Source organism: Oryctolagus cuniculus, chromosome 4 (assembly GCF_051225735.1).
Source record: "Oryctolagus cuniculus isolate XC-2025 breed Fujian yellow rabbit chromosome 4, ASM5122573v1, whole genome shotgun sequence".
Taxonomy (NCBI): Eukaryota; Metazoa; Chordata; class Mammalia; order Lagomorpha; family Leporidae; genus Oryctolagus; species Oryctolagus cuniculus.
Genome location: NC_142870.1, coordinates 100,006,541 through 100,021,526, shown reverse-complemented (window position 1 = coordinate 100,021,526; position 14,986 = coordinate 100,006,541). Strand labels below are relative to the sequence as shown.

At 45.1% G+C, this 14,986-nt stretch overlaps 1 protein-coding gene across 1 annotated transcript in view; it reads left to right on the top strand.

Moving 5' to 3' along the window:
• Nucleotides 1–14,986, top strand: part of USP13 (ubiquitin specific peptidase 13) — a 122,748-nt gene that overhangs the window by 35,305 nt on the left and 72,457 nt on the right. The window contains exons 3-5 of the mRNA XM_008266542.5: nt 560–620; nt 8,652–8,773; nt 14,294–14,436. Coding sequence (XP_008264764.3) covers nt 560–620; nt 8,652–8,773; nt 14,294–14,436 — 326 coding nt within the window. The remainder of the gene's footprint in view (nt 1–559; nt 621–8,651; nt 8,774–14,293; nt 14,437–14,986) is intronic.

Genomic DNA, 14,986 nt, shown 5'->3' with positions numbered 1-14,986 from the left:
AGAAATACACAATGTGAAAGGTGGCGATCATGGCCACCTGTTGGTGCTCTCCAGTGTTTCGAGAAGCTGCATTGAGGTTTCACATGACCAGAATATCGGTAACTATCTGAAAGTATTTATTAAATCTTTCAACAAAGTTGCTGAGCATGCCCAGGACCAAATACTAGGAAGCCCTTGGGTAAGGAGAAACGTAGGGCTCTTAGTCTTTGGAGCCACCATCATCTTTTCCTGAGTCCTTCACTGTCAGGCTTGGACCCCAGCCTTTTGGAGAGCATTTGCTGATGGAAGTTCAAGCATCCACTTCACCCTGGCCCCTGGTTTCTACTTCCCTTTCCAGAAGTGCTTTCTTTATGACTCGGTGGAAATAATCAGGTGGAGTAATAGAACTGCCCTTCCTTCACCCTCCTGCTTCAAGTTCATGTTTATTCTGGACTTTCTAGTCCAGGTTGAATATTTCTCTTGGCTTTTTATAAACACTGGGAACCTCTGAGATGTCCTCATCCCTCCCCATTGCTTATTCTTTAGGCTGCATTTTAATCATTTCTCATTTTCTTTTCAGAAGGTAAGAGGGGCCTCTGGTGGTGCTTTACCAAAAAGGAGGAATTCCAAGATATTTTTAGGTAATGTAAATAGTTATCAAGAGTGTGCCCACATTTTGTGTGTGTCTGTATTTGTGTATGCCCATATGCATGTTTGATTTGGCGAAAGCTTATTTATTGCTCTACAATGTAAAGGTAAGAGGCACAATTTAAATTGAGAGGCGCTGACTCCACTTTGCATTTTCCTAGTGGTGAAAGATGCTTTTAACTCTTTTAGTTGGAGTTAGTGCTTTGAAGCAATTATACATACAGTGACTAGAAAGTATTTGTGATCTTGCTTTTGATCTGTTTTTCTGCTGGTTTCAAATAACAGCCAGTTTTTCTTTTTCTTTTTAAGGATTAGCCAAACTATAGACTTTATTCAATGTTCCCCATTTTTTCCCCCATTGATGTCTCTTTTGGGTTACAGAATATAATCTGGGATCTAATTGTTTTTTGCCCAGAAGAAAGCTTTATTTACTTGTGACAAGTAAAGTAGATGGTGGGAAGGTTGAGTTCCCTAAAATAACGGCCTCCCTGCAATCAGTTTCCTAGGACTTTTATAGCAATGGCTGGGGGAGTATCCAGGGTGTAGAATATGGGGGATGGGAGCATGTTCCTGCTTGCCTTATAAATCTTTATGCACTGTATGTTCAAGATGTTCAAAATTCTGATTCATACAGGTTTCTTTTTTTTAATTTTAAGATTTTATTTATTTATTTAATCGAAGGGCAGTTACAGAAAGAGAGAGACAGAGATTTTCCATTCACTGGTTCACTCCTCCCCAAATGGCCACAATGACTGGGCTGAAGCCAGGAGCTTCTTCTGGGTCTCCCACATGGGTGCAGAGGCCCAAGCACCTGGGCCATTCTCCATTGCTTTCCTAGGCTCATCAGCATGGAACTGAAGAAGTGGAGCAGTTGGGACTCACACCAGTTGCCCATATGGGATGTCAACATCGCAGGCAGTGGCTTAACTCCCTGCACTACAACACCAGCCCTCACACTGGTTTCTTGCAGCCCTCCTTGTTTGTGGTGGTCTGGCTGCTGCTTAGTACTATGTTGCAAGATAAGCTTCTTGCAACATACTCTGGGAAACAAGGTCATGAGAGTCAACTGTTTGCCAGAGCTTTCCTCTTGCCTAAATGCTGCACTCTGGCTTACACTGCCACATTTGGTCTCTGCCATCTCCAACATGAGACATTTAGGGACAGTCTGGGGACTGACTCTATCCTAAGCAACAGGAAGCAGAAAAGAGCATCAAGGTTTCCATGCTGCCGGTAACACACAGCACACAGAAGTGCTGCAGATACCACTGTCAAGGACTGGGTTCCACAAAGACTTCTGGCAGCTCAGGAGACTTGGAAATGTGCGATGTGTTGTACGTTCCAGCTGAAGAAGATGTGGGTTGGCTGAACGAGAGTTGGGATCCCAAATTGTGTTCAGTTGTCAAGTTTCCTTAATCTTGTCCCATCTGTGATAGTTCCTTAGTCTCTCTTTATCTTAAAATTGTGACACTTTTGAAGAATGTTTGTCAGTTATCTTGTAAGATGTACTTCTGGCCGGCGCCGCGGCTCACTAGGCTAATCCTCCGCCTAGCGGCGCCGGCACACCGGGTTCTAGTCCCGGGTGGGGCGCCGGATTCTGTCCCGGTTGCCCCTCTTCCAGGCCAGCTCTCTGCTGTGGCCCGGGAGTGCAGTGGAGGATGGCCCAAGTGCTTGGGCCCTGCACCCCATGGGAGACCAGGAAAAGCACCTGGCTCCTGGCGCCTGCCATCGGATCAGCGCGGTGCGCCAGCCGCAGCGCGCCGGCCGCGGCGGCCATTGGAGGGTGAACCAACGGCAAAGGAAGACCTTTCTCTCTGTCTCTCTCTCTCACTGTCCACTCTGCCTGTCAAAAAAAAAAAAAAAAAAAAAAAAAAAAAGATGTACTTCTATTTGGGATGGTCTTCTGTTTGCTCGTGAAAAACTTGAAGTTATAAATTTTTGGTAATATACTACAGAGGTACAATTAATGTTTCCTTCTTTGTACAGGATATCAGGGATATGATGCTGATTTACAATTCATACTGGTGATGTTGAACTTTTTAAAAATATTTATGTATTTATTTGAAAGTCAGAGTTACAGAGAGAGAGAGAGGGAGAAAGAGAGAGAGAGAGAGAGAGAATATATCTTGCATCCACTGGTTCACTCCACAAATGTCTACACCAGCCAGGGCTGAGGCCAGGCAAAGCCAGAAGCAAGGAGCTTCTTCCAGGTCTCTCACGTGGATGCAGTGGCCCAGGCACTTGGGACATCCTCTGCTGCTTTCCCCAGGCACATTAACAGGGAACTGGATTGGAAGTGAAGCAGCTGGGTCTTGAACTAGTGCCCACATGGGATGCTGGCATTATAGGCGGTAACCTAATACACTACACCACAACGCCAGCCCTGATGTTGAAAGTTTTCACTTATTCAGGTAGTGTTTGGGGAGTACCTCCATAGTAAATTTATAGTGTAATTAATGACATTCTTGGGGGTGATACTTTAAAAAAAGTAAAGAATATATTTGTGAGAAAGAGAGAGGAAGAGCAAGGTGTTATTTCCTGGTTCATTCCCCAAATACTCTCAATGGTCAGGACTGGTCTGAGCTGAAGCCTGTACTGGAAATTAAACCCAGATCTCCCATGTGGGTGGCAGAGATTCAGCTACTTGAACCATCACCTGCTGCTTCCTAGAATCTACATCATTGGGAAGCTGGAATCAGGAGCTGGAACCAGGAACTGAAGCCAGGCATGCCAGTATGGGATGCAGGCATCGTAACTGGCCTCTAGGCTGAATACCTGCCCTAGCTGTGACACTCTGAGAGTCTGCTAATATCTCATTTCTTCTAATTTTAGTATCTGTCATTGAATTTTGCCTGCAGAAATTATTACTGTAGTGTTGACTAATGGTAGATTTATAAAATTTCCTTATTTATGTCATATTTTATATTATGCTTCTAATAATGACTTTCTCAGGAGAAAAAGTACTTTGATAATGTTTGACCAAGAAGCTTTATATCCCTAAATGCCTGAGATGATTGTTTACAAACAATTTTGATTCTTTTCATAGTATTATTTCATTTTAATAAAAATTCTGTATATACACACATACGTGTAGATGTATGCAAGAGCATGCATACACATATATGCGTGTATATGTGTATATGCATGTATGTATATGCACAAAAATATACAAATAAATGCACATATACATGGATAATCAAGAGGCTGGAAGAGTCTGGAAGACCACTGCACTTCAGGTTGTTAGTAGTAGCTCTTTCTGGTGTTGAGATGGAAGTGATTCTGCTTTCTTTTTTTTGCGTATTTGTGTTTACACTTTTTCTGCAACAGACATGTTACTGTTGAAATGAAGACACATGAATTATTTGCAAATTAAACCACTGAAATAGTCATGGGCTGAGTTTCCTTCTGAACCCGTTCCAGCCACTCTGATGGGGCCTGGCCTGGCTGGCTGCTCTTGCTATTCAGCTCATGGTTTTCTTTATGAGGCTCATCTGCAGGTGGTTTTTCTCCTGAACAAGCATGCTTGCTTCTCACTGTGCCTCCTTAGCACAACCCAAATCAGCCAACCAAACCCACAGTGCTTCGGATGAGCACTAATGCTACAAAGACGAGTATGTTGTGAGGTTTGGTTATTACTGTTCCACCATAAAGATAATGTGACTTCTGAATTAAATGATACCATGCAGACCTTGAAAATCTCTGGATGACAGATCAAGTGCCTGGGTCCTGTAGGAGACCTGGATTGAGTTCTCTGCTCCTGGCTTTGGCCTGGCCCAAAGGCATTTGAGGAGTGAACCAGTGGGTGGGAGATCTCTTTGTCTTTGTGTCTCAAATAAATAAACAAATAAATAAAACTAACACTGAACAAAAACAAAACCAAAAATCACAGACCTGCAAAAGTGTTGTATTGTACTAGTTTTCTAAAAAATTTAAATTTGGATGCTACCAGCATTCTGGGACTTGCCCCAGGTCCCATTTCTCTCTATTGTTTTATATCCAGGTACTTTACAAATTAGTTAGCTCCTTCCTCCCACTGGTTTTGCAAGCCCTGATTCATAGCCCTCAGCCAGTGCTTCTTCTCTCCTAGGAGCAGGCGCTTTCCTCTTGCCACATGATCACAGCTTTGTGTTCAACTTGATGTGGCTGCAAAATTAATTTCAGGGACAAGCTGTATTAGGAATCCATCTGGCTTGCAGAACAGGAAACCTAAGACATTGGTAACTTTAAACATAACAGACAGTTATTTCTCTGTAGGGGTTGTTGGGAAATGGCAAGTCCAGGCTGATGTGATGGCCTCAGGTTTGTCAGAGGCCCAGACTCTTCTGTGTCTCTGCTGTGGCCCCCATCCTGGTCTGCCAGGATGTGTGTGTGTGTGTGAGAGAGAGAGAGAGAGAGACCGACCGACCGACCGACCTCTTGGTCACTTCATGGTTCAGAATGGCAGTGGGGGCTCTGGCCATTACATCTGAAGTGCAGGAAAGAGGAAGGGGGAAGGGACTTACAAAGTCTAATCTTCTAGCAGAGTCGCCTTCCTGTGGTCAGGCTTCTCTTAGGTCCTCCTTTAGTGTACACCTCTCTGGCCGGAGCTTGATCATATGACCACATGCTTGTGCACAGGAGACTGGAAGATAAAGTGGACGCGTGGGCTGCACTGAGTAGGCCAGGGTTCTGTTAGCAAGGAAGAAGGGTTGTGTGGATATTGGGAGGCAGCTAGCAGCCCCTGACATCAACTCCTCTCCTCTAAGGGACATTGGGCCGACTTTTCATGTAGAGGAAGGGAATGCCAAACCCTCTTGCAGTCTCTCTTTGTTTCTTTGAGCAGAAAAAAACCACTGGTGCTGAAATGTCATGGTGCCCCATGTTCTCCCTCATAAAGGAGACGGAGATGGCCAGTGCTTTATCTGGGATAGCTTTTTTTTTCCCCACTCACTTTAGGACTTTGCGAATAACTCCTTTTCCTTTGGCTCAAGAGTGACATTGAAACCACTGAATCCTTTGGGTGTGACCTTCAGTACTGATTGATAAGGGAAGCTGAGGCTTTAGCTGGGGCTCAGGGTCTTGCTCAAGTCTCCTGAGCACCCAACCTGCCCCATAATCAAGTCACCCTTCTCTGCAATTACTGTAATGTACAGCTGTAGCTTTTGTTGGTTGTTTTTTCCCCAACAAATGTCACACTTTTGTGTGTGTTTGTTTAGGATTTTTAAACCATTTTTTGAATACCTAACACTTGTATTGCATAATTTTCCCCACTCTGAGTGAACATTTTGGTGATAGCCAAACAGTGGCTGAGAAAGTGATGTGCCACAGTTCCTGCACTGGTGAAGCTGCTGCCGAGGGCCCCTGGGATGGCGGCTTCTTTGGGAGTTGTGAGCGCCTCGGAGCTGTACAGGAATCAGATGATTCTTGACCTGTTCAAGTGCCCCTTTTTTGGAAAATCTCTAGCAGCTCCGCAAGAGAGATGATACTGACCTTTTAAGATGTTTATAAGATTCAATACTCCTGGAAATACACTCAAATTTTCCTCAGAGTCTAGATTTTGAAAGTGGGCTAAAGTGGGCTAAAGCAAACATTTTAATAATATATAATTAATGTAAAAGTATTGGCTGATGTAGACCAAAAGATTAAAATCTCCTCTTTGTGAAATACCAAAAAAAAAAAAAATTAAAAGTTACAATATGCTCTGCAGTGGGTCCGATGCTGTGGCATAGTGGGCTAAGCCTCTTCCTGTAGTGCCGGCATCCCATATGGGCACTGGTTTGTGTCCTGGCTGCTCCACTTCCTCTGCTAATGGCCTAGGAAAACAGTGGAAGAGGCCCAAGTGCTTGGGCCCCTGCATCTGCCTGGGGAACCCAGAAGAAGCTCCTGGCTCCTGGCTTCCAGTTGGCTCAACTGCGACCATTGTGGCCAATCAGAGAGTGAACCAGTGGATAGATCTTTCTGTCTTTCTCTCTGTCTGTGACTCGGCCTCTCAAATAAATAAAAAATAAATCTTTTTAAAAAACACTCTGCAATGAATAGTAAGTTTCTCTGCCTCCCCTCTCAAGTACTATTTTCTGTTTGTACATCCTTGTGTGAAGATATTCTCCCAGTGATAGTTTATTGGAAGCTAGAGTTACACACATGGAGATAGATAGAGAGAGAGAGAGAGAGAGAGAGAATATAAATCAGAATCAGAATCTTCTGTCTGCTGCTTCACTCCCAAATGGCCCCAACTGCCAGAGCTGCATCGATCTGAAGCCAGGAGCCAGGAGCTTCTTTCGGGTCTCCTACGAAGGTGCAGGGGCCCAGGCACTTGGGCCATCTTCCACATCTTCCACTCCTTTCTCAGGTGCATTAGCAGGGAGCTGGATCAGAAGTGGAGCAGCTGGGACTCAAAATGGTATGATGGGATGCCAGAGCCTCAGCAATGGGCCCTAGAATTTTTTCCTATGGGCAGTAGGGAGCTGTTAACACTTTGGTTTCCAAATTGTGCTCTGAGGCACACTGGTGTACTGCAGTGAACTCACAGAGGTGCTGAGGGATCCTTTAAGTCTTAGTGGGAGTCCAGTGATGCTCAAACATTGCATGAACTAAGATTTCCTTCCAATGACATCTCTTTGTGAAGCTCTTTTTTTTTGGATGATTTCTGTAGCAGAGGGCAAGGAGCATGTAAAAATCAGTGTGGAACAGGAAATTATGGCGGCAGCACCCAGTTTGATTCCAAGCACTAAACACACAAACATGATCTGGGATGCTGGCATGGCCACAAATGTGAGGCTGAAAGGTCCATGGAAATAGTGTGACAAGACGTTTCCTTGAGCCTTCACCTAGCCTTTTGGAGAGATTAGCCAAGCAGAGAGGTGATGGCTGAGTAAATGCGAGCTGGAGGAGCTCGTCCTTTTCATCCTTCTCGCAGCCTGAAGACCACAGAGCCATCCACACGGGAGGGTTTCCCCCTCGGGTTTTTACGGGAGTGCAGGGGCCTGGCAGTTCCTACTGAGAGGAAGGCAGAGGGAGACAAGTGGAGAGACAGAGCGTGACACTCATCTGTTTATTTAATAATTTTATACAGTTCTTACCAACTTGAATAATAAATACATATTATTTATTTTTTAAAAATTTGTTTATTTATTTCATAGGCAGAGTTACAGAGAGAGGGAGAGACAGAGAGAGAAGTCTTCCATTTGCTGGTTCACTCCCCAAATGGCTGCAATGGCCAGAGCTGGGCCAATCTGCAGCCAGGAGCCAGGAGCTTTTTCTGGGTCTCCCATGTGCATGCAGGGTCCCAAGGACTTGGGCCATCTTCTACTGCTTTCCCAGGCCATTAGCAGGGAGCTGGATTGGAAGTGGAGCATACGGGATTCAAGCTGGTATCCATATGAGAAGCTGGCACCAAAGGTGGAGACTTACCCACTACACCACAGTGCTGGCCCCAACATTTTTTTTTCAAACCATTTATAGATGGCCTATTATGTGCTGGATCTTCTGTGTCCAGTTCCTCTTTTATGTGCTCTGTAAGCTCCGAGGTAAGTTTTATTATCTCCATGTTACAGATGAGGAAGATGCAGCTTAGAGTTTGTAACTTGCTCAAAGTAACTCTAGGTTTTGGAGCTAGAACTGAACGAAGGCTTATCTACCCTTAAACCCATGCATTTTCTTCCAGAATACAGTGTTGTAAAAAAAAAAATTCCAGCTCATTCTGGTAAAATCAGGAGCCACGCACCTGACAAATCGTAATTGACCATTTATTGTTAGAACATCTCTAAGAATTCAGAACCTGGCACATGCATAACTGAAAAGCTTTATTGCATGGCTCAGCCTTCTTCATATGTGTGTCACTGATAAATAAGTATCTGTGACTTAGGGAAGAAGGAAAGACCTGCCATCCTGGGGAGCCGAGGGACGGTCTGGGAGGAGGGAGTGGTAAGCATCTGTCCTTGACTTTGGCATTGCGTCCCTGTGGGTTCCTGGCTCCTCCAGGGAGCGCTCCCTTTGTGTGGGGTGCTGTCTTCCTCATTTCCTGTTCTTTGTCTTTGTTTCCTCCTCAGATCTAGATACTGACGACGATTTAAATAGCGACGATTATGAATATGAAGATGAAGCCAAACTTGTCATATTCCCAGACCACTATGAAATAGCACTGCCCAATATTGAGGAATTGCCAGCCCTGGTCAGTGAGTGTGCACGGCTGCTAGCTAGATGCGCGTGACTCTCTGTGTCAGGTGTGTGTGCGTGTGCTGTGTGTGTGTGCGCTCTGGGGGACTGGGAGGGTAGCAAGTGAGAGAAGAGGGGAGGGCGAGCATGTGACTTCTGTGACAAGGGTCCTGCAGCATTGTGCCTTGCACACCCATAGCTGCCTGCGACCACCTGGTGGTGGTGATGCGATGGGTAAGCCAGGTGGTTTCCCTTGGACACCTGAACCCTGCAGTGGTGGGGAAACCTTCCTCCTCTTCTCCTCTGTCTTCCTCTTCCTCTTCTTCCTCTTCTATCTCTCCTTCTTTCTCCTCTTCCTCTCCTTCTTCCTCCTTTTCCTCTTCCTCCTTTTTTTTTTTTTTTTGACAGGCAGAGTGGACAGTGAGAGAGAGAGACAGAGAGAAAGGTCTTCCTTTGCCGTTGGTTCACCCTCCAATGGCCGCCGCGGCCGGCGTGCTGCGGCCAGCGCACTGCGCTGATCCGATGGCAGGAGCCAGGAGCCAGGTGCTTTTCCTGGTCTCCCATGGGGTGCAGGGCCCAAGCACCTGGGCCATCCTCCACTGCACTCCCTGGCCACAGCAGAGGGTTGGCCTGGAAGAGGGGCAACCGGGACAGAATCCGGCGCCCTGACCGGGACTAGAACCCCGTGTGCCGGCGCCGCGGCTCACTAGGCTAATCCTCCGCCTAGCGGCGCCGGCCTCCTCTTCCTCTTCTTTCTTACTCTCCTTCTCCTTTTCCTTTTTCTTCTCCATCTCCTCTTCCTTCTTCTCCATCTCCTATTTCCCCCCCTTCCTCCTTCCTCTTCTTTAAAAGATTTATTTGTTTGAAAGACAGAGTTACAGAAAGAGGGAGAGGGAGAGACAGAGAGAGGGCTCTTCCATCTGCTGGTTCACTCCCCAAATGGCTGCAAAGGCCAGACTTGAGCTGGTCTGAAGCCAGGAGCCAGGAGCTTCTGGGTCTCCCATGTGGATGCAAGGACGCAAGCACTTGGGTCATCTTCCACTGCTTTCCCAGATGCATTAGCAGGGAGCTAGATCAGAAGTGGAGGAGCCATGACTTGAACTGGCACCCATATGTGATGCCAGCACTGCAGACTATGCCTTAACCCCCTATGCCATAGTACCGGCCCAGAAACTTTTTTTCTAACAAGGGCCATTTGGATATTTATAACATCATTCGAAGACCGTACAAAATTATTGACTTAAAACTAGCCTGCTGTAGATTTATTCAATTTTGAGTCATGCCTGTGATTGCCTTAGCAGGACTAGACTAAGTGATTTTGTGCACCTTCTTTGGCCTGAGGGCTGGGTGTTCCCCACTCCTGCACTGCAGGGACCCTCCCTGTTTCTCCTGCATTTTCATCCTTTCCTGTATTGCCTCTGTCACTCAAGTCCCTTCCTTTTTTTTTCTCTTCCGCTCCGTGCCCACCTTGACCTCCCAGAGCCAGACCACAGATGGCAATGGGATGTGGGTGGGTGGAGTGTAGAGGGGTTAGTTCATATTTTCCCTCCTGACACTCGGCCAGAACCACAACCAGGTCTTCAGGTCCCAGAGTCTTCTGGGCATGGCGTGGCTCAGTCTGTAGCCATCTGCTCACCTGCTCCTGCCAAGAGGGGACATTTTGGCTGAGGGTTTCATGTCATTAGGAACTGAGTTTCCACCATATAATTTATTTGCCTTGATCTACTCTGTCTCTAAATATGAGACCGTAGAAATGAGAAATTTGTGTATTTGTCTGTTGTCGCTGTTCTAATGATTGGACTGTGACACATCCTTTCGGCACTAAGTGCATGGTGTTCAGTAAGCCATGCAGAATTAAATTACCTTGGCTTTCTCCAGTTCCCTGTGTTGACTCATGTGGCTGTTACCAAGGATGAAATATGTTAGTGGACAAAATGGTCTTACCTCGTCCCGTTACCTGAAATCATATACTATAGCTTATGTCTCTATAATACTGAGAGTTCTTACTGTCCTTGTTTGATATTACTCTTTTTTCTGTTGCCAGAAAAGGTGTAAAGAAACCTGTTGCGGCTAAATGTTATGAAAAGTGATCTTTCATTTGCTCATGAAGCAGTCTTGTGAAAAAAAGTTGATAAAAATATCTTTCAAATTATTCCTATATCCAAAATACTTTTACTTCAAAGAAAGGTGTCGTACAAACCCAAATCCAGTGAGATGTATCATGATTTTTATAGGATTTTTAAGAATTAAGAAACAGTTTTGGAATGAAAAAAAAAAAAAAAGATTATTTGGAAGTGCAGGTAGGGAGAATGCCTACCAAGCCTCCTCTGATGGTCACCCATGGGATTTGTCTGCATAAAAGATGTTGGCCGCTGTGTTTTCCTCCCATTCTTTTGCTACGTTTTTTGTTTTTGATGATTCTCTTTTTGAACTTTTAAATCGCAAAAATGATTGCACTGCAAAACACCTGAACAGGTGACTTTTCCTTCATCTCTCGAATGTCTCAGGCCAGAACAACTTCATTTTCAGAGACTTTATAGGTGTTGCCAGGAAGTTAAATCACCTGTGAAAGACCCGGGGTTCCCAGAGGCACAGCCTGGTGGAAGCAGCAGAGATCTTGGGCTCTGACATCCAATGCCTTCATTTTAGACATCAGGAAGCCCAGCAGGGGTGTGCTTGCCAGTGTTTGACAGTGGGCTCCCTGGTTTGGTAGTGTGTGCTGATTCCCCTGGTGTAAATACTCCCATCTTGGCGTCGCTGGATGCTGTGCTGGGATGAGATGTACAATAGAAATTCCCCTATGTGGAATTTCCACTGTTCAGCCACACAGGCACAAATAATCTCAAGGGCCCAAGACTATTTGGACTTGAGGAAGTTTTGAATTTATGTTACCTTTTTAAAAGTATATTTTATAATTGTGACTTTATATACAATTTAATTTTTAAAAAATATTTATTTATATACTTGAGAGGCAGAGTTACAGAGAGAGAGAAGGAGAGACAGAGAGAGAGGTCTTCCATCCACTGGTTCACTCCCCAAGTAGCCACAAAGGCTGGAGCTGTGCCGATCTGAAGCCAGGAGCCAGGAGTTTCTTCCAGATCTCCCACGTGGAGGCAGGAGCCCAAGCACTTGGGCCATCCTCTGCTGCCTTCCCAGGACATCAGCAGGGAGTTGGATCAGAAGTGGAGCAGCCAGGCCTCAAACTGGGCCCATATGGGATGCTGGCGATGCAAGCAGATACTTAACCTACTATATAACAGCGCCAGCTGCACAATTTAATTTTTCATATTGGCTATGTTTAGTGACCTTTTTGCAAATTTTTTTAACGGTTTATCAGTCAACTCTTAGGAGGCAGTTTTGGTTAGCTCTGTTGTAGCAGGGTGCATGAGGTTGGCAGAGACTGGGATGAACCCAGGACTAGCGCCTGTGTCTCTTCACTCTCCATAACAAATCCAAGGAAAACTAATCCACAGTGTATGCTAGGGTGATGTCTCCTGACCTCAGCTATACCCTCTAAAGAGGGCTTTTAAGTGATTTTAGATAATATGCTGAAAACAGTAGATCTATGGCCTAGAAGTGTAGGGACATTTGTTGAATGTTTCCAGGAAGGATATTCAAAGAAAGGAGAGATGATCACATCTGAATCTTGTTCAGAATTGCTGTGCATTGCAAACAAGACCACTAATAAGAGATCTAAAAGGAGTGGAGAAAATCCACAGGAGTACGGAGAAATGATCGAGGGAGTCTGTGAAGTAAACAGGGAGGTTATAACAGGCAAGACTGAAAAGCTAGGATGCTGTGGCCAGAGCTAGGGTGGCAGGGGCTGGTGGTGAGCTCGGCCCTGTGTTGTGTGGACATTCTGCACGAAGGGGCTGAATGTTCGCCATTGAAAGGAAAGGTTGATTGTACAACAGCACTTGCGGTAAGCAATGAATGGGAAACATCTAGGTCTGAAATGGATTCTAAGAGTTTTAAGGTCAGGGACCTCTTCCTTGTTTCCATCTGTGCCTAGCCTAGTTCTGTCCGTAGTGGTCAGCATCACCATGAAGAGCTTTAAGCGGGGGAGGGATAGGATCTAATTTTCATAGCAGATCACTCTCACTGGGTAAGGAGAAGAGTGGGCAGGAGTAGAGGGGAGAGATCATAAAGGGGCTATCGGGTGGCCATGGAGATGAGCCTTGATGGTGGCTGGGACGAGGAAGGATGTAATGGAAATGGGGACTCATACGAATTTTTCATGGACTGCATGGAGATGGGATGGTGGCTATAAGAACTTCCTCCTTGGCTTGGTTGAGGCATCACTTGTCAGTGCTATTTAGGGGAAAATAGCCAACAGGTGGTATAAAATATTACTGACAGAATATGAAACCAATTCATTGGCTTTTATTGTATTCAGAGTAGACCATCCATCACCACTAATTTTAGAATATATTTATTGCCCTACCAAACCACCCCACACTCTATTGCCCTCTAGCTTCCGGCAATCACTAATCCACTTTCTGTGTGTATAGGTTTGCTTTTTCTGGACATTTCATGTAAATGGAATCATAGAATATGTCACTCTTGTAGCATGTATTTTTCAAGTTATCAATGTTGTAGTATGTATCAGTATTCATTCCTTTTTATTGTTGAATAACATTCTGTTATAGAAACATACATTTTATTTTATGTTCTATTTATCATTGGTAAGGCATTTTTGACTATTATAAACACTACTGCTGTGGGCATTTCTGCACAAGCCTTTGTGAGGACATGGATTCTCATTTCCTTTGGGTGCACACCTAGGAGTGAAATTGCTTTGTCATATGGTGACTGGTAAACCATTTGAGGAATGGCCACACTTTCCCAAAATGGCTGCACCATGTTACTTCCTAACGGAACATCAGTTTTTAAAGTCAGCCAGAAATAGCTTGCTGCATTAAGCAAATGGGATAAGAAGTGTATGGCGAGGATCTGTCGTGTTTGGGAGAAGGCAGAGGCCTGAGGTCAGTTGGTGCTAAGCAGGACATCACAGATTTGTTCGTGAGGTGAACTAATCTGGCACAAAGACACCTGGGCCTGTCCCCATCCAGGGTCACATTTGCACCAGATTAAGAAATGGAGCCATGCTGCTTACATTCCAATCAAGTTCGCTGAGCACATGCCATTGTGTGATGAGTGGAGGATATTGGATATCTGGGTGTTCATTTGTTAGTAGGAAAACACACCACCCTGGTAAATCCTGGGCATTTATGGACCTAACTTCTTCCTTGTAAACTGTTCGCCTCAGACTTTTCACCCTGTTGACTAAGTGGTAGAAACTGTGAAGTCTGATCCAGACTGTGAAGTCTGATCCCTTGTAATCTTGTGTCCTGGTCAGTGCCACGATTGTGGCTAGATTCACATGAAAGTGCAGGAAATTAGAATCTAGCTTTCGTAGCTATGCTGTTTGAGTTTCTCCAGTTAAACTGGATTTATTAAGAAGGTTTTAATTTCACTTGCTGGAAGTTTCTCCTCACAAACTGTTTTTATATGTGCATCTGGGTTTGTCTTATAGGTAACAATTGCTTGTGATGCTGTTCTCAGCTCAAAATCGCCATACAGAAAGCAGGACCCAGACACATGGGAAAATGAGTTGCCAGTATCTAAATATGCCAATAACCTCACCCAACTGGACAATGGAGTCAGAATTCCTCCAAGGTGAGAGTCAAGCAGTAAAATGGACTTTACCCCTTGAACGAGTCAGAGGGATCTTTGTCTTCCGACCTCTTCTCAAAATTAACAGTTATATATTTTACCAGGTGCCTTTTATGAAAGACAAACTCAAAATTGTTCTTTACCTTTGTAGTAGATGCTGAATATTCTCAGCCCATATACCTAATCCCCATTGCACCTGCCACTCTTTGTTTGAGGACTTTCTCTGCCTGCTGAAGCCCACTGTGTTGGTGCATGGGCAGGCAGAATTAGAGCCAGAGTCCTCCTGTGACTGTGGAGTGGGTGGGTGAATACCTTGGTTGCCTGCCCCTCCAGGTGGGATGTCTGTCCCAATGGTTCCCCAGCTGGTCTGAGCCACACCTGTCCATAGTGGTCATGGGCTTACACTCCGTACTGGCTTCCGACTCTTGGCTGGCTCTCTCTACTCCCCTGGGATCACCACCCAAACAAGCATTTAGATTTGAATCTTTGTCTCAGACTGCATTCAAGGGAAGCTCAACTTACAACTGTCTTTGCTTGCCACATTTTGGCTGGA